Source organism: Aphidius gifuensis, linkage group LG5 (genome assembly GCF_014905175.1).
Source record: "Aphidius gifuensis isolate YNYX2018 linkage group LG5, ASM1490517v1, whole genome shotgun sequence".
In the NCBI taxonomy this organism is placed as follows: domain Eukaryota; kingdom Metazoa; phylum Arthropoda; class Insecta; order Hymenoptera; family Braconidae; genus Aphidius; species Aphidius gifuensis.
In genome coordinates this window covers 20,244,377-20,265,568 of record NC_057792.1, presented here as the reverse complement: position 1 = coordinate 20,265,568, position 21,192 = coordinate 20,244,377, and the positions used below count along the sequence as shown (strand labels likewise).

At 25.1% G+C, this 21,192-nt stretch overlaps 3 protein-coding genes across 3 annotated transcripts; 1 reads left to right on the top strand and 2 right to left on the bottom strand.

The window, feature by feature from the left end:
* Positions 1 to 52: 52 nt before the first annotated feature.
* On the bottom strand, positions 53 to 3,481 carry LOC122858411 (nucleolar protein 6-like). Its single transcript, XM_044161294.1, has 3 exons — positions 3,237 to 3,481; positions 416 to 3,149; positions 53 to 337 (listed from the first exon to the last, which is right to left on the bottom strand). Coding segments are annotated over exons 1-3 (2,973 nt in total). The 5' UTR covers positions 3,239 to 3,481; the 3' UTR covers positions 53 to 100.
* Positions 3,482 to 4,804: 1,323 nt separating this feature from the next.
* Positions 4,805 to 6,905, top strand: LOC122856556. The gene is made up of 3 exons (XM_044158236.1): positions 4,805 to 4,808; positions 6,016 to 6,409; positions 6,692 to 6,905. The coding sequence occupies exons 1-3, from the start codon at positions 4,805 to 4,807 to the stop codon at positions 6,903 to 6,905; spliced, it is 612 nt and encodes a 203-aa protein (XP_044014171.1).
* Positions 6,906 to 14,596: 7,691 nt separating this feature from the next.
* Positions 14,597 to 20,018, bottom strand: LOC122858410 (protein atonal homolog 8). The gene is made up of 2 exons (XM_044161293.1): positions 19,712 to 20,018; positions 14,597 to 16,396 (listed from the first exon to the last, which is right to left on the bottom strand). The coding sequence occupies exons 1-2, from the start codon at positions 19,761 to 19,763 to the stop codon at positions 15,327 to 15,329; spliced, it is 1,122 nt and encodes a 373-aa protein (XP_044017228.1). The 5' UTR covers positions 19,764 to 20,018; the 3' UTR covers positions 14,597 to 15,326.
* Positions 20,019 to 21,192: the final 1,174 nt, after the last annotated feature.

Here is a 21,192-nt window from a genome sequence, read left to right as displayed (position 1 = left end):
ACAAAATATTATTAATTAACAATAAAAAAATAAATTAAAGTGGAGTGTTCTTATTGTTTAATTAATAATAGAAACAATATTAATAATAATAGTTTAAGTGTTAATACAATTTTGTTTGTAATTTAACATCATCAACTAAATCACGTCCAATAATCGTAAAATCTTCTATAATTGCTGGTAAATTTAAAATCAATTTATCATTATCATAAAGTTTACGATAATTAACATTTGATATTTGGAATTTTTTTTCTACCATTGCAAATGGTTTGATCAATACACCAATCATAGATCCTCCATATTTATCATGGAAAAATAGTGCAATATCACCATATGCAGTCTGTAAATAAAAAAAAATAAACAATTATCACAATCGATAAAAAAAAACAATCAACAATAATTAAAAATTGATTCATACCCTGAGTTCTTTCAAGTAACACTCAACTGGATCAAATTCAACAAGTGGAATTTCTTCTTCAGTGTGTTGCTTGTATGGATGCCAAGTCTCTTCATCAACTGAATCATCATCAAGATCAAATGATTGATATCTTTTTGAATTAAATTCATCCTTCAAATGTATCAATACATCATAGTCATTTGTTGGTGATTTAAACATTGGTCTCCAGTTAAATTTAATACCTTCATTAAATTGTATATCAACGAGCTTCAATGTTTCTTTAGCTAATAAACTAACACGTTGTAAAATCATTTTATTTGGAGAATTAATTGTCCACATTGAGCTCAAATGATCATAAGGAGTTGAAATAAATAAATATGGTAATGATTCTTCTCTATTTAATGTAGCAAAATGATTTTGAATTGTAATAATTTCTTCATTTGTTATTTGATTATTTAAATTGACAATAATTGGTTCAGTTTTCCATTGATGACTTGAAAAAAATTCAAGACATCTCATAAATCCAGCTTGTGGCATGTGAACTGGTTCATATGGTTGTGGTGATAAATAAACATATGCAACAATTAATTCAACAACAATTTCTGGTATATAAAAATCATCAATTAAATGAGCAGATAGCCAACGTTTAACAAGACAACATGTTGGTCCAAATGATGATTTTTGCAAGTGTAAAGCATGCAATGCACTACATAATTTTGGCAAATGAAATAATTTTTTTTCCATCTCAATTGATTCATCATTATTTTTGTATTCAATAACACCATTATTATTAATTTGTTTTAATAATACAATTTCTTTATCTTCAGCAATAACAAGACGAAATATAAAACCACATTTAAATACAATTATACCATTTGTTAATACTTTTGTTTTTAAATTATATTCACGACGTAAACAATTTGAAATTTCTATGTAAAATCCAATTTTTGTTTTTCTAAATGCTTCGATTTCTTTTGGCCATTTATTACTTGATGATAAATTAATAACAGCATCAATTGCTGGTGCATATTTAAATTTTGTTTTATAAATTGTTGCAAGTGGTGGAAATACATCTGTATATCTCAATGCACCACTTGTTCCATCAACACTTTTTATTGACAATGGTAAATTTGTCAATGACAACAGTTCATTTTGAAGCTCAGAAAATACATTTATCACTTGTAAAGCAGCTTCTTCACCAGTACCATTTGAAAAATGTTTTATTTTCATTTTTTTTAACATCAAAAATTCATCAGATTCATTACCAATATATGTAAATTCATTCTTTGATATGTTAAATTTGTTTTTTAATAAATATGCTGTTATTTTTTGACATATCATTCTTCTATCAGCAAGTGTTTTAGCTTTTTCCCAACAGACAACTTCACACACATCACCATCTTGAAATCTTCGTAATTCTGATTTATCACCCCAAAAATTTTTAAACTCAATGGCTTCTGGATCATTTGCTGTTGGACCACGTTCAATAATATTCAAACTTGTATAAGGATTTAATCTGATACCAATGTAAATTTTATTTTGCATATTTTCCATTGATTCATTGTTGGCTACTTGTTTAGGCATTATAAATATTTCATCTATTCTATTATTAAAACCTTTTTTTAACGTTGAAATAATATCATCAAGTTGTGATTGATTTTTACCATCAATAATTAATAAATGATCATAATTTATATAAAATTTAACTGGTGTCATGAACAACACATGAAAATTATTAATGACATTGTTATCAAGACATTCAATAGCTAATTTAGCTTGATTTTTAATCCACTCATAATTCATTTTGGTCAATGATTGAGCTATATTATGATTACCAGTTGAATCAATAAATACACAATCATCAAATTGATGATAGAATATAATTTTATGTTTAATTTCATCACTATTTGCCAAGCTTATTCCATTATTTGACCAATCAGACATTGATAAATTAATCCAGAAATTTCTGATGACCTGATTGGAACTCATGTAACGATTTATTTTATTTTTTTTCAATAAATATATCATGAACATTGTTAAACAGTGACCATTAAATGTTGATGTTAAATTTCTTGGCTGTCTTTGATACAGCCAAATTTTTAAAAGTTTTATACCATCAATGATGCTGGGATAATTCTTTAACATTTCAATTGATAAATTATTAGCTTCATCAATTTTAATTGAGTCAACTGATGACACAAAATGAACAAGTACTTTGATATACTTTGACAGTGTTCCAGTTGGTGTTAACATCAATTTTGGACATGAACTGTCTCCTGTTAGACTTTTTTCACTTACAATGTCATCGTGAATGATTGATGCAACATAATTAAGATATGCTGTATGTTGTTTTGTATATTCATCATCATTTTTAGAAATAAATTCACTTGGTATCTCCATTTTTATATCAATCGTTGCTGATGGACCAATTGTTGTTCCAATTGAATAAGCTCCAATGATACATACATTTGTTGGCTTTAGCTTTTCCATCAAATTGATATTGTTATTTAATTTTAAATACCAGTCATTAAATTTATTTTTATACTTTTCTTTTATTCTAACATTATCCAATAGTTCTTCAATTTGTAAACGAAAGAGATTAGATGAATATAAATTTTGAATTTCACGAAGATTTATCATTTCATGACTAGTTGGTGTTGAAAATTTTTCTTTAGCTCTAAATGAACTTTTTTTTTGGCCACCAGCATCTCCAGCATCATTTTGTCTTTCACCAATTGTTGGTCCATCGTATTTCCTTGTAAACAATTAGAAATTAAAAATTTATCATTAGCCACATTTTAAAAAATAACCTATTTAATGAGATAAAAAACGTGTTACTTACATTTTGATTTGTTTTGATTTTTCATGTATGAGAGAGAGAGAGAGTACAGACCATAAGGCATAAAGTGCAGTTTAGTGCAATTTACAAAAATTAAATGCAAGCAAATGCAAGTGTCCACTTTCCTTTTGTTCGGTTATTTTTACGGCTATTTTTACAATCAATTTGATACGCTGCGCACGCATATGTAATAAAAATATAAAAATAAATAAATAAATAAACAAAGCATATAAATAATAAATACCTATAATAATTATTTATATTATTGATTATTTATTTTTAATTATTTAATATCAATTATTATAGTTATATTGTTTGTCGAAATGTGGAAATTTATTTATCAATCTTTATATTTTTATTACATAAATATGCGTACCTGTACTTATGTTCACTTGTACAAAAACAAAGTTAACCTAAAGAATTCTGCTCATTTCTCTCTTTTCCAGTTGTGTACCGTAAAAATTAAAAATAATTACAATCAATTGTAAAAATGTACAGTTTTCCATAAAATTAATTAAAGACAAATTATCACAAAGTAATAATAGTACCTCAGTAAACAATGTTGAAAATGTTTCAAATAAAATTAAGTACTGAAAAAAAATGTTAAAAATGTTTCAAAACGAAAGAAAAAAAGCTATTAAGGAAATTCAGACAAAAAATTGAAATTGATGAAAAAGAGTTTAAAAAAAAATATCAAAACAAGTAAAAAAATTTATAAAGCATTATCAATGCGTTCAGCAATATTCATAAATATATTTAATGAAAATCATCATTTCATAATTTAATCAGTCATCTAAGAAATTGAATTAATATAATCTATTAATCAAAATAATGAAGAAAACAGTGATGAAGTAAACATAAATTATATTAAATTATCAATTTAATAATTATGTTATTAAATTATTAATAATAACTGTAAATGTATGATTAAAGAATCAATATTAAATAAAAATAATAAATACTTATTAAATGTATTAACCAACAAATTCCTTATAACAATTAACTACATAATAATTATGAAAATTTATGATATTACAATGTTAAAAATCAACAAAAAAACCTGATATTGGCGATTAAAAAAGGTTTTAAAAACAGAAATATGAACATATTTATTAATAACACAAAGAACAAGCAACAATAGTCAATGGAAAAATATGTCAAGATGAAATCGTCAGTTTGAATCAAATAAAACTTACAGATTTGATTTTATCTTGGTGGAAAAACAACTGATCACTGACGACGGTTGAAAATTTTGAGTTTGAAAAAACAAAACCTGCAGGTATAATGAGACACTCTGTTGAGGAAAAATTAAAAACACTAAGCATGAAAAGAAGCAATTTAGAAAATAACAGAGATATTTATTAAAAACTGTCAAGATATCTAAAAATGAAACCATATATTGTTGAAAAATGTAATTTTGATATTAAAAATTAAAAAAGTACACACATTGTCAAACCTGCTTTAAAACAATGAAAAATAGCAAATCAATGTTTTAACGAAATTAAAAATTAATTGTTGTCGTATACAAACACCATTCTCAGCTAAAAATGTAAATCAATTCAGTTTGCAAAATGGGTACTTATATTTAAATTAAACCATATCAGCCGCAATTGTCAAATATGCTAATGTTTGTTAATAACATTAACAGTAACAAAACAGTAGCAGGTGACGAAACAAAAATTAGAATATAGGCCCAGACGTCGCTGAGTGTTAATAACAAAGAAAACAATATAAATATTATATTATAGTTTTATTGATTTTGTTTTGATATTGTTGAAGATAAAGAACACAATATTATTAAAACAAATTAATCATAATAGTGTTTGTGTTCAAAAATATTAATATATGTTAAATTCTCCAAACATGTTGATAATCAGTTCGTTCTTTTTGTTGCATTTAATCATTTGTTTTGCATGTTCGTGTGTAGGTAACTGTTATTTATTTGATCATTTATTGACGGTTTGCTAGACCGAAGGTCATTGTTGATCGATCATTTGTTTCCTGTTTGGTGAGATCCAAAACAATAATATGAAAACAATGTTTGAATTCTTTGCTCAGAAATTAACAGAAGACCAGCAAAATCAATGAAAAACAGCAAGCAATGTTTATTTAAGCAATAAGCAATGAAAGAAACATTACAATTATTATAAAAGAATGCGTAAATATTTAATTATTTGTTTATTATGATATTTGACATTCAATGTGGTTTAGTATCAGCAAATAAAGTTTAACATGTTAGTTATTAGCTAAAGGCGTGGCAAAGACAGGCAATTTGTGAAAATATTAAATGTAATGTTTAAATGAGGGCAAAATACATGATATTGAACATGTAAGGATAATTTGGTAAAAAATATATCCATCGACGATGACGATGATATTGGTGATGAAATTGACGGCATCCCGCCTGGATCAACATGGTGACTAGAAAATTACTATGTGTTTTTATCAATACCACAAAATTACTGAACAGGCTTGTCAGGTAATCAGTAAGACATTATTGGAGCGGTGATAATTGTTTATTTTTAATTTACGAACTATCAACACATGGTGTAAGTTCAATGATAATCTATTGAGGATATGACGGTATTGACTGCAATGTTAGAAAAAATTCCCGGTATCAAATGTTGAACCAATAAGCCAACCTTTATGGCTATGTGATAAATTGATTTTAATTACCGGCAATTACAAGAAGATTTTGCGATTGCACGTTTAAGTTTACGTTTATTATGTAAACTATTGAAATTATTATTTGCTAACAACCAACAATACACAAATACATAAGAACACTATCAAGTTATTGAAATAATTGGTAAAAAATTAGGCTGGGAATTGAGTAATTTATTTTCATCAAATTGGGATCAAGAAAAATATTGTGAACAATTGCAACAATATGCAATAACACATAGTAATAATTTAAGTGAAGAATTAACAGTAAGACAATTGCTAATATGTTCAATTGTTGTGTTAATTAGAATATTAAATGATCATACATTATCAATGAAAAATGAGAGTGTATCATATTGTCTTGTTAGAGCATTTGAAGATCCATTGTTTAATCAATTAACAGAACAAAAAAAAAAAAGAAAACGTGATGAACCAATTGTATTGACAAGTGATGCTAATTATTCTGGTAATGGTTTAACTCTAGCTGTATTATTATGGGATATACAACAATAAGAATAAAAAGAGAACAGTAATTCAATACAACAATTGCTGTGTATAACATGGATTAATCCATTTTCAATTGATTTAGCTGATAAACAAAAACAATAAGAATAATCAAATTACAAGAATTTTCATGGTGACCATATTATTCACAAGACTGATCTTGGATTTTATGGTATGCTTGAAAATATTGATGAATAAAATAATTTGATGCAACAAATTAATAAAATATCTAATCTTGTTTGTTTCTGCTGAACGATTATCTTCATTAAAAACGAATTGAATTATGAAAGCGAACGTTGTTGTAGATTATTATTGGATGGAATTAAAACGAAATTGTCAATGCCAAATGATAATGGTGATTGGATCATTGGTAATGCACTGGTTTTGATGCAAATTGATTGGCCACAAGAAGCACATTTACTTACCGGTAACATCCCAGTTTTTAGCATGAAGCATAGTTTGGCAAACTTTTTTAATTATGGTATTGATATCTGGATATGGTGAAAATAAAAGAATTGCAAAAGGACGGAAATGGTGGTGCAAACCTTCAGCATTTATTGCAGCAGTCAGTTAAATTTTTTTTTTATTAATTATTATTTAATAAATATGTAAAAAGTTATTTGTATTCTTTTTTAACCAGGTGATATTCAATGGTACCACTTTTTTGAAGACAAAAGTAAGAATATTCCAAAGATGAAAATGACTGGCTCTTTGAAAAGACTATTGTTATTTGTGAAATGAATTTACTAACATGATAAAATTAGAATAATACATTTTGTCAAATATATGGCAATTTATCAAAATTGTAAATTTATTAATTGAACCAATTTGAAGTCATAAATTAAAATAAAACAATTTATTTAAGTATCATAAATTTTTTGACATTTGAGGCAACAAATGTTTTTACTGAAATTCATTGAAAAAAAATCACTTTTGGCTTATTGTAAATAATAACTCCACTGTGTTTACATTTAATAAAAATGATTTTGGCTTATTAACGTTTGACACCGCTAAATTATAATTAAAAAAACACAATTGATCTGGTTTAATTTTTAATTTTGAAATTGAGCTATTAAATACTTAACAATATTTATATTTTGATTATTTTTGGTTAATACTAGAAACTTTTGGTGCTATTCACCAAATTTATTATTTTTGTTTTAAATTAAAATTATAAAAAAAAAAATAATTTCGAAATTTTATTTAATAAATTAGTAATTTTCGATTAACTGTTATTAATTTTTGGTTAAATTTAAAATAAAAATAAAAAAGGCCATTTAAGTTATTTTTGTTCAATAAACAACTTAATTTTATCTCTATTTTATTTAAAAATTATTTTAAAAAACACAAAATTAACGAGTTTTTAATTCTGAACAAGTTATTTTTAATTAAGAAAAAAATTAAATTTAAAAATTTAAAGTGTCAAATTAATTAAATATCTGTAAATATTTTAAATTAATAAAAATTAAGTTTGAATAATTTATAAAATTGTCATATTAATAAAATTTATTTATCTCAGTTATCTTCCGAAAATGGTTGTGCATATGTCGAATAAAGGGTCTTGCGAATCGATCGTTCTAATGAGTGCCGAGTGGAGAGGTTCGCAATATACAAAAAAAAAATATATATAAAACAACGCAGACTCCGTAATGTTACACGCAAAGAACACACTGTCGCATGGTTTTATATGGACGTGATCCTGGCGCCAGTCAGACCCGGACGCTCACTTGGATTCTGCACGTTGAAGAATGTGGTCTCTTTTTATTCTTTTTTTTCAACCTTTTTATATAGACTGAGGTCAATTTAAACCGCAACAATTTTATTTATTTTTTTTTTTCAACTAATAATTTTTCAATCTTTGATTTTTCCATTCTTAAATTTTCTTAGATAATAATTCTTGAAATAATTTGAATTAGAAAGCTGACGAACTTTGTCAAAAAATATAAAATACAATTGCACTTTTTTTATAATTTTTATTTCGCATCAGCTGTCTTGCATGATCATGCGAGAAAAAAAAAATTATTCCAGGTGCATTTATTGATAAAAGGCTTGATGATTTAGGTAAATTTATTTATTATATTTTTTTGCAATTTCATCTAATTGCCGTAACGAGGTGCATATCGTGTGACTCACGAACGCGTGCGCCTCATTTTTTTGAACCACAAGAATTTTTTCTATACAAAATATATATCGAATTTAAAAAAAAAAAATAATTGCATACAGAAGAATAAGAATGTTTAAAAAATTAAAAAAGTTTGCATAAAAAAAAAAGAGAAAAATTGAGGAAGATCTGAGCAAAGATGATGGAAGTATATAAAAATTTTGAGAATGACAATTTGCAAGTGGTGGCGCGATCGATTTTAATTATAGTTAATTATTTAATTTCGATTAGATGAGATGTTTTTTTTTGTTTGAAATTAATTTTAATATTTTGAGTATATATTTTATATGCACAATAATATGTTTTGGTTGAAACTGGTTGCAGTGTAGAAGCTTGATGTAGTATGGCTTGAAGCACATTCACTTGGTGTATTGGTGAGCCGGCTTGGAAACCGGTAGCTTGCCACAAACAGTAGCCCCTTTATGGTAGCTTCTTATGGTATATGTATGTATATATATTATTCTGATAAAAAAAACAAAAAAATAAAAAATATTTTGTTATGCGATATCTACGGGTGCAACATTGTCAAGACTTGAGAATCTTTGGATTATTGTGCAGTCAAGGAGAATTTAAAAAAAATAATGTAGTTTATTATATGGATCCTTTGGGACATAAAATATAATATGTTAATAATAAAAAAATTAATTTTATGGAAAATTATAATTTGAAATTACAAATTAAAAGATTTTAAAAAATTATTAAATTAAAATTTATATATACACACAGTGTTGAAAAAAAATATGAAATATTATAATGAAAAATTATAAATTTATATTTTTTTTTATTATTTAATTTTATTAATTAATAAATAAAAATTTTTTCTAGCTGTAATGCAAAATTAAAAGTTAATATGTGACATATATCTTTGAAGTTTGTCGAAATTTATTTTACTTATTTTCAATTTTCACCGGTTGATAAGTTATTTCCCAAATTTTTTCAAGTATATAAATTTGATTAAATTTAAAATAACTTTGTGGAAAGTCACCAGCTTGATATAGCTTTTCCTGGTTAGATAATGAGATGATCATCATGAAGTTTGTTTATTTTTTCCATCACCAAATAGAAAAAGTCATCGTTGGAGAGCTTGCGGATGTTGTATCTTGACAAGGTACTTTTAAACGGTCACCATCAACTTACTCACCAACATGGTAAGCCACTCATCTACATGAGATTCATAGCCCACTTGAAGTGACCTGGACCACCGGGCCCCAATTCCATCATATACCAAAGTCAAATAATCACCAACTAATATTTTTTCAAACTAAAAATATTCCATATAAATTTTTAAAAATATATATTACTATAAAATTTATTTAAATATATAAACAAAGTAATAAATAACAAAAAAATATTTCTATCTATTTCGACATTCAAAAAAATATTAAACTTTACATGAATATTTTTTTTTAACTGTGTCAAAAGCTCAATGTCAATAGCAAAAATAAAAAAAGATAAATAAAATTAATTTATTTGATTTTATAAATCTTATTCTTTCAATATACACTCATTTTATTTGTACCATTTTTCAAAGTGATATTTTTTCTATGCAATTATTATTATAAATTAATTGTGGATGGTCACATTGTAAGCACCTGTCCCATGCGATTAGTTAACCGGTTGTATATATATGTATGACGTTCGATGCGCGCAAAAATGATGACTACTTGTTCCATTACTTTTTCATGGATGTAAGAAACCTGAAATTACTTGTTAATTCATTGCGGATATTTCAGGACAAGCTGCGCATTTTTTTCATCATCATCATCATATTCCAAAACCGCATCAAAAAGTGTTATTACCAGCCAAAACAAAAAAAAAAAAAAAAACTGAAAATTACACGACATGTAGATTGACCTCATTTTGTAGCCTACAATTTTCTCAAAATATTATACATTATCTAATTATCTAAAAAAAAAAATTTTTAAGATTTTTATCAAATGTCTTTTGTTTGGATTTATAAAATAACAATGACTTGGGTTTTGATAGATGGCAATACCTTCCAGTTAAAATTCAAATGTCCCTTTTTTTTTTTTCGTATTCTTTGTATCGTCTCTTGGCGATCTTTTATTTATTTTTTTTTTTTAAACCAGATATTTTGTCTGTAAAGCGCGGAAAGTAACCGATCATTAAGGGGCGAATAGTTTGCCACTGAATTATACGATTAAATTTTATCATTACCTTCTCAAATATTTTAAGATTACCAAATTATCGCTCTATATTTTTTTCCAATTAAAGTAAAAAAGTTTAATATATATTATCTCAAATTATTATCAAAATAAAACAATTAAATTATTACCAATTTTTAAAATTATAAAATATAAAATAATCAAAAATATTGTCCAATTAATAAATTGTTATAATTTTGTATTAATAAAATTGATTAATATACAAAATTATACAATTATGACTTTGTTTTATCAGGTATTATTTTTATCGCATTTTAGAAAAATGTCATATTTGCGTTATATTGTATCCTTGAACCAGTTAAAATTTTTTAAATTATTCAGAATTTTAGAAATCCATAAACAAATGTATATTTTCTTTTTGTTTTATTCATTATGTATCGTAATCATGCTTTTGAAACATCAAATTTCATTGATCGATCTTTTTTTCATTTATTTTTTTTTATAAAATTTTCCTGTAGATATTTTGTCTGTTAAATATGATTCGATACGGTAATATTATTTATTTTCAAGTCGATCATTCAGATAGTGGTAGTCTCGGTAATTATTCCAAGCGGTCTCGTGAAACTAGAATTCATACCGCATGAAGTACGAATAGTTTGCCACTGAATTATACGTGTGTCTCTGAATTTATATTATTTTTATTTTTACCCCTCGACGCCTAGTCAATTAGCCCAAGAGCAGCAAGTCAAATTCTCTCACAACAAAAGTTAACCAAATCAATAGCTTTGCCACAATTTTTGTAGCAGGTGTATTCTTTGTTTTCTATATATATTTTTTTTTTATTATTTTTTCAATTAAACACACCAAGTTTAAATTTATATATTCTCGAAATTTATTATCAAAATATGTATGAAACTCATTGACCAGGTTGTTCTAATACAAAAAAAAAACAGCTTGAATTTTTAAAAATATGTTGCAAAGTTTGTAAACAAATTATATCATGTTGTTGATGAAAAATAAAATAAGAATTGAAACTGCATCTATGTGCAGAGATTGGCGTCGGCTGGACGCATGGTATATATTTTTTTTTATCGCATCAAAAGCGACAAAAGGATGGACCGTGATTTTTACAACGACAGTAAAGAGATGTTGTCCTCGACGCCGCAATCACTGTCGCCGTGTCTCGTTCGTGTCTCGAATGTCTATGCTATTCATCTTATTCACATTATTATTTTTATTATTATATATATTTAATGTTTATAATTAAAAAAAAAATTATTTAAACAATTTATTGGTGCATGATTGTTATTATTATTTCAGCTTTCATTTTATGTAATGGATGTAATTACTGAGTGGGATATATACTTATTTTCAGCATCTGATCGGAAGAGCTAATCAAGCTATAAAGTTTAGTGACACCATGATACTGTAAAAAAAAATATTTCTTTGTTATTTATTACTTTGTTTATATATTTAAATAAATTTTATAGTAATATATATTTTTAAAAATTTATATGAAATACTTTTAGTTTGAAAAAAATATTAGTTGGTGATTATTTGACTTTGGTATATGATGGAATTGGGGCCCGGTGGTCCAGGTCACTTCAAGTGGGCTATGAATCTCATGTAGATGAGTGGCTTACCATGTTGGTGAGTAAGTTGATGGTGACCGTTTAAAAGTACCTTGTCAAGATACAACATCCGCAAGCTCTCCAACGATGACTTTTTCTATTTGGTGATGGAAAAAATAAACAAACTTCATGATGATCATCTCATTATCTAACCAGGAAAAGCTATTTCAAGCTGGTGACTTTCCACAAAGTTATTTTAAATTTAATCAAATTTATATACTTGAAAAAATTTGGGAAATAACTTATCAACCGGTGAAAATTGAAAATAAATAAAATAAATTTCGACAAACTTCAAAGATATATGTCACATATTAACTTTTAATTTTGCTTCACAGCTAGAAAAAATTTTTATTTATTAATTAATAAAATTAAATAATAAAAAAAAATATAAATTTATAATTTTTCATATTTTTTTTCAACACTGTGTGTATATATAAATTTTAATTTAATAATTTTTTAAAATCTTTTAATTTGTAATTTTAATAACTTTTAATACATTTATATTTCTCATTTGATTTTTTCCCTGCAATTTTAAATGACCAAAGAAAAAAAAACCTCATTTAATTCAAATTATTATTGGTTCATGTTTATAATTTTAGAAAGAATATAAATACGTTGGGTCTAATCTCGAGCAGATGTTCTATTGCTTGATGAATGATCCTGATGATCTCATCATTATATCACTGGTATGCTTTGAGAATGAATAAACGACGCAAAACATATCACCTGCTTACTTATTTTGCCAAATAATAAAAATAAATAATAAAGCAAGTTTTTTTTAGGCAATTTGCCTTTATGCTAAACACCTGCAAGCCTTTTTACATGTAGCCAAGTCCCAAACCACATTTTCAATTATAATAATCGATGGATCCTTCGTATTATCGTTGGAATTTTTCTCTGTTCTACACCTTCATAATATATGACAACGATTTATCATAAATTTTTGATACCTAATTTATCGAAAGCTTCAATTTTTTTAATCTTAGGTTTTAAAAAAAAAAACTTACAACTAATTCTTCCCCTGAGAAAGAATGAAGACTGCACCTGACAATATAATTTTTAGTGTGAAATTTCAATTAGTTTGATATCTAACATTACAAATCAATTGGCTTTATTTCGTGGAATTAAATTCATCTGATAAATTTTAATAATTAATCTTAAATAATTCCAAAAACATCAACAATAAAAATACAAAAAAAAATGTATAAAAGTATTCGAAAAAAAAATGTTATTTATAAAAATTAATTTTCAAAATTTATTCCATTAAAAAGTCTGGCTTTTAACTGATCAATTGCAAAAAAAAAATTATTAAATTTAAACAAATTTTAAATTTTTAAACGCGTTAGAAAAAATTTAAAATATTGTCAATTTTTTTACCAAAAATAAGACAATTTTTTATACTTTTAATTATTAATTTAATGTTGTTAATTTTCAAGGACAATTATTAAAATTGATCATCAATTTTACAATAAAATTCAAATAAATGAAATATTAAAATCTTTTATTGATTTCATTTTTCAGAAAAGTTATGATTAAAGTTAAATCTTTTAAAATATTTTCAAATATTTTGATCTTATTAAATCAGAATTTAAGAATATAACTGCATAACAAAAAAAATTATTTACAAAAAACAAAATTTAATTTGTCAAAAATAAAATAATTAAAATTGACTTTCAAAATTTGTGAATATATCAATTTACAAATCATAAATTATTTAAATTAATTTAATTAATAATATATCATTTAAATGTATTAATTCATAAAATACAAATGAAATTTAAATTTATAAAAATAATTAATTATAAACAATAAAATTTTATATAAATAATTTTCAATTTCAAAAGAAACAAATTTAACTATAAATTGCTCAAAAATTTTTAAATTTAATCAAAATAAAACATTAAATTAATAATGTTGAATATTCAATTTTGTTAATTTAAAGATTTAAAATGATTATAGATTATTTATCATTTTTTTGAAATATTTTAAATTTATATATAATTATCTTACAGAAATTTTAAAGAACAAAATGCAAAAAAAAATAGTCAAAAGCGTTGATCAGTAAACATGTAGGATCCAAGTGAATATCTTTTTTTTTTAAAACGATTTTAAGATATAGTTTTTCTCGAAATACATTTGGCTTAATGCTGACTGATTAGATTTCAAAAAAAAAGAGAAAAAAAGAAGAAGAGCAGCTGTGTTGAGAATGCATCTTTTGAGTGAAATTAACATCAAGATAAACATTTGTACCACTTGTCTTCAGCTGACACATTTATTTTTTTTTTTTCTCTCTGGGTATTTAAGTAAACGATACATCTGCTATCTTAAACGATAACTTTTTTTATCATCAAGAACCCCCTCGTCGTTTAACACAGGAAATGATTTTTACCTAGAAAAAAAAAAAGGATACCAAAAAAAATAAACAAGCTCATTTCAATTTGAAGGATCAAGATTTTTTATTGAATAACTTTCAAAGAAAAAAAATAATAAAAACCACTTGGCAAATTATTCTTATTTGTAAAAAGGTACATACGTGCACTTGGCACACAGCTTTGTTCTCAATATAATCTATATATTTTTTTTTTCTAATAATATTTATAATATTTATTATCGATTATTAATAGCTAATCACTGAAGAACATCATCTTTTTTTTTACATCTAAATCCGTCACTGACGGTCAAAACACACATTCTTTATTTACAAAATTTTCACTCTTAAATTAAAAAAATAATAAGCAATTAATCATTGAAAAAAAAAAATTAAAAAAAAAAAACTTTGTACTTGTCAATCAGTCAGCAAAATAGCTGTTAGAATAATTTCAAAAAAAAATATTAATTTGAGCCATAAAAAATTACATTTTTACATGAATTTAAAAAATTTTAAATTTTAAATTTTAAACACAGTATTGTCAGAGTGATTTAATAAATTTATTAATTTATATTTAAAAAGATAAAAAAAAAAAAAAAATAGCTTATTCAATGAAATTAATTGAGCATGAATTTATATTTAATCGTCTTTTTTTTTTCTTAATTTTCCTTCAGTTTGAATGGTTCTTGAAACAAGATCAACACAAGCACTAAGTTCATCACCATTTGTATCTTGTCCCTCAGGTGTTGTAGCTATTTTGCTCAGTGTCATGATATAACTACAAGCTATCCTCAATACTGACAATTTTGATAATTTTTGATTATGTGAATATGCAGGAATTGAACGTCTAAGTGTATCAAAAGCTGCTGAAATTGTATGTACACGTGTTCTTTCTCTGGCATTAGCCTCAATTCTTCTTTCTCTTGTCATATTTTTATAATTTCTTTGTCCATTTTGATGTCTTTGATGTTCAAATGATGTTGAATTTTGTTCTACATTAAAATCTGTTTGATTAAAATTACCAGATACATCTGGATGTTCAGGAACACGTGGTGTTTCACCTCTCAGAACAAGTGCCAATGGTTCATCTTGATTTGTTAATGTTGGATTAATTGTTGGTACTTGTGGTGGTTTATATGATCTTGATCTAGGTTGACTTTTTTGTGAATCAGATGATCTTGATGTTTGTGAATAATCTGGTGATGTTGGTCTACGCATTTCAAATTCTTGAAGACGAGCTAATACCTCTTGTTGAATTATTTTTTCATGTTTTCTTTCTTCAGCTTCTTGACGACGACATTCTTCTTCTTGTTGCCATATTTTTTCTTGACGTTGATAATTATCATTCAATGAATTTTCACTTGTTTTTTCATTATTTAACTCTTCGGATTTTGATGGACTACTCCATGGACGAAATGGTGATGGTGATGGTGGTCTTGTTATTGATGTTTTTGTATCTTCAAATGTTAAATCAGATGAATTGTCTTGTATTATCATACGATCATAACGACGTTTTTTTAATGGTGCTGTTGATTGTTCTTGAATTTTACGTGGCTCAGCAAGTTTACGTTTATTTCGTAATGATATTGGTGATATTTGTACTTCAACTGAATTTTCAGATGCACTTGGAGAATTAAGACCTGACATGTCATCCTCATCACCACCACTGCAAAAACCTGCATCACGATCTGAACCAGACATCATATCAGCTGTAAAACAAAATAAAAATAATTAAAATCAATTTTTAATTTAAAACAAATTATTATAAATTTTCAAATGATTTTTTATACAATTTAATTGTTTCATTTAACAACAAATTTAATCATCAAACTTTTTCGTTAAATAAAAAAAATACTAGCTTAATTTTCATTGAGAATTTTTGTATTAATATTTAAAAAAAAATATTAAATCTAAAGATTGATTAAATAATAAATAAAATAATAAATTTCCATGAACTTTTTCGAAAATATAAATGATCTATTTTTAATTTAATCAATAGCTTTATTGGCTGCGACTATGATTGGATATAATAAAATTTTAAAAGAGTGCGTAAAAGAGCAGATGATGAGACTGGTTTTTTAGGATCACACCTGGTACGTGTCACTGGAACAAACGAGTATGTATATATTCGTTTTATATCCACGAATATGATCAAAGAAAAATTGATAATTTTAAACAAGCGCACCTGGAACTGTTAAATTTTCTTATCGCAAAATGACACGCTAAAATATAAAAAACAAAGAATAACACAATGCCTCTAGATAATTGTGTACGGGCATATATTATTTTATATTTTTTTTTGATAATAATTTAAATATGTAATATATAAATTGATGTATTAAGTGCAAATAGTTGTTGTGAATCTATACAAGGGTCAAATGGGTCAACAACAGGCGCCATCAAGTCAGATTGATCTTTACCGAATCGTAAACATCACTGAGTCTGCTCTCAATTACAAAATGTCATAACAATTATTGCAACAACTTTATTGCAATTGAATGAGATGATAAAAAATAAAAAAAAGGTAAAATCAGAGGAAAACAATCACGTGGGTTGTTCTTTGGCACAGCTGGTCATTGTTTTTGTGTCTTAAAATCAGACATTAAATTGTTGAATAAAAGACAGCACGTGCTGTAAAGACGAAAGTTTATATATATATAAAAAATATATATATAACATGCAAAACGATCAACTTTTGTCAGGCATGTCGTCGTTTTAAAACACAAAACATCTGGCAAACGTTGTAACGTCATGTATTTTTCTATAAAATATATATACGCATAAGGTAACTTCCGCTTTTTAATATTTTTTTTTTTATTTTGATAATTTTATGATTAAATGAAATTAAAATTATATTTCAGTTGTATTGGATTTTTGCTATAAACTATATAAAGTGCATGCTGTTTCGAAAAATATAAATAGTTTTTTTATTTTTAGTTAAATAAATTTTAAATGAATATTGAAAAATAAAATAGTTAATAGATATTAAAGTGAAGATTTTAATTAAAATATGAAAATTTATATTTTTTTAAATTTAAAAAGTAAATAATTAAATGGAAAAATAAATATTCATTGGTTATTTTAATTTTTGTAAATTGTTTTTAAATATTAGAAAAAAATTTTTACGTATTAACAGATTAACAAACAATATGTTACGAAATATATCAATGTTATTTAAATATATTTAAATAAAAACATTTATTTGTCAATCTAAAAAAGGCAAGTTAAAAAATTCAATTCATGTATAATTTACTAACTAAATTCACTAGCCAAAAAATCAATGCATCATAATAAAATTAAATATATAAAGAAAAATTAAATTGACAAAATAAATTAATAAACAATAAAGTCAAATGAAAAATAAAATTTTTCAGCAGCTCTATGTATTTTTATTTTTAACATTTCACATGTTTTGTTGTCTAAAATTACAAATAAATAATGAAAAAATGATTCGATCGTAAAACCAATTAATTTGTAAATTCAACAATTGTTATTATTTAAAAAACAGCAATAAAAAATAATAAAATTAAATCAAACGGACTCGTAAGTTCAAAATTAACAATGTAAATATGAAATTTTAAATTCCATGTAAATTATAAATGATGACGGTTTATAAATATATCAGGAAGTGATAACCCCGATTTAAAAAAATTAATAGAACATATTTTAAAATTTAAAATTATCATCACAATATTATAAAGATCATGAATATATTTTAATTAATTTTAAACAACAAAATATTATATTGTTCAGCACAAACAGATGCCAAGTATGTAAACTTTTTACTAGCTCATAAATCATGTCAAATTATATTAACAATGTTGATGATAAATTGATGATTTTTCAGATACTTATATCCTCAAATCGTGACTATCATACAATCTACCCTCAAATAATATGTGCATCAAGATTCCACTTGCGATAGGAAGTCACCCCTTGACAGGTAGATAAACAATAAACCAAATGCACTTGTTAATAACTTTGTCATAATTTAATATCCATAAATTTTAATGTTTTAATAAAGCAAATAATTTATAAAATTGACCTTTTTGACTTTTTATTTGTGGTTATTGCTTATATACAATTTCTCATTCAAAAATTAATTCAAATGCCAGGTGCATCATGAAAAATTTAATTACACATCTCCACACGTGGGCGAAACAAATAGAAAAATAAAAATGATTTATAATAAATAATTAACAAGCAAAAAAACATTCTAAAAATTTAGCTAAATTATTTATAACAATTTTAGATATTTCCCAACAAATCAACAAGTTTTCCCAATACAATTACCTATTATTCAAAAATACAAATCAACTATTTTTAATTGTTAAAAAAATCATATTAAAAAAACAATAAATTATGTTAATTTTTTCATTTAAAATTTATTCATTATAATAATAAATAAAAACTTGGTCAAATAAGATGATGATAATAATCAGAAAGAAATAAAAAAAAAAAAAAAAAACGTGATTGAAGTTTTAAAGTTGCAAGAGAGGACCGGTGTCAAGGGGTCGACGTCGTCATTCTTGTCTTCAGTGTTAGTTGTCTGGGATCGCGACCCACGCTGGCGCCGAGTGACTAAAGTCTATCCTTATTTAATATATATATAATATTAGTCGTGGTATATAGCAGTAGTGGTTCACTGTTTATTCTTGATCGCCTTTATTTTTTATACCTTTGATTTTATCTTACACCACACATATACTTTATTATACTTGAAATAAATAACAATAATAGTAATAATAAATAATTATTATCAACAATAACAATAATAAATATTATTATTATTATTATTATTAAAATTACGAGATGCACAACGCGACAACCGACCGACTGACCGGCGCCTCAAGTCTCAACTTAAAATCTCTACAACAATTTGTAATTAATTTTTTAAAATAATTTTTTTCAAGTCATTTATTTTATGTAGCTTATTAATTTATTTATAATAATTAAATTAACAATGTAAGAATTATTTTTCTTTGAATTTTTTAAAATTGAGTAATTTGAATTTTGAAATTTACCTTTTATAAATTCTGTAAAATCCCTCGTTGTTTCAATCACGTGGTTACTCATTTTTTTGAATGTTTAAATCCTTTTTTTTTTTTTTAAATAAAATATTATTATAATTAAACTATTTAAATAAATAAATTATTATTTTAACAATCACTTCACTTTTATAGCACAAATTTAATCCTTTTACTTTATTTTTTATTTAATTTTTTTGGGGTTTAAAAAAAATTGGTAAACTTTTTTTTTTTTTTTTGAAAAATAATAAATATTTTAGTATGATGGTGATAATTTGTTGGTTGACTTGTGAGTACTGAGTTGAAAGTGAGTTTTATCCCCGCGTGTTTCTACAGACTTGAAGAATAATTTGTTGATGGTGGGGAAGAATTAGAGTGGTGGGATTTAATATATATAGGTATAGTGGGAGGCGTAGGGCAGAAGCAAATTCAAACTAGTAAGTTGGGCTATAGCCAGTTTTGAGAATGGTAGCCAACCAACCCCCTCCTTATCTTTGGGACAATATATCTCAAAAAGATGCACAGAGAATCAAATGGCGAATTGCTGAGGTGAGGAGAAAATTCTTCAACGGCGGGGAAGTACAGACACATTGTTGGAGAGAAGAGGCGACAACACGGCGCCAGTTTGTAGTGAGGGTTTAATTTTTTTATTTTTTTTTCTCTTTTTTATTGTCTTGCCTTATTTTGCCCACCCACACAACGGTCAAAAGAGTTTTAGTCTTGTGAAATGGACAAAGATGCCCTCGAAGAATCACTGAACGAGCATCAAATGCACTTGAGTTTTTATTATTATATTTTTTTTTCTATAGACAACAAATCTCACCACTAAATTATGACGTATTTTATTTATTTATTTTTTTATTTTACTTGTTTACAAGTAGAAATGCAATGGAAATATATATTTAAATTTTAAAGAATAAAAAAAAATTTATTTTCGCATCGTAATACTGACCTTGCTTGCTTGGCATTTTTAAAATTTCACCAGATGTTTAGTCTTGTTAACGCATGATGTAATAAACTTCTTGGAAAATTAACAATAAAATATATTTTTTTTTTTACATTTTTTTAGACGGGACACCAAGTCGGGCGCCACATGGATAACACTCGGCATGCTATGCCCTGTTGGAGATAATTATATTTTTTTTCCGGTACCATTGAAAATCAGCGTGAAACAGGGTGCTTAAATACTTGCAAAATATTTTTCTTTTTTTTTTCCATATCTTGGAGAGATTTAAAAAATACAAAAAAAAAAATCTCTCGTTGAAATATTTTTTTATTTGAGCTGAACTAAAAAAGTTGTATGTGAAAAAAAACCTTGTTGATATTTTTTTTTAGATGAAAAAATATTTACAGATTGATTAATTAATATTTGAAAAAAAAAATTATTAATTTAAGTTGAAAAAATAGTTCTAAATATTGATGATTTTCATAATTTTTTAATTTAAATTATCATGATTTTTTTATGGAGTTTCTTTATT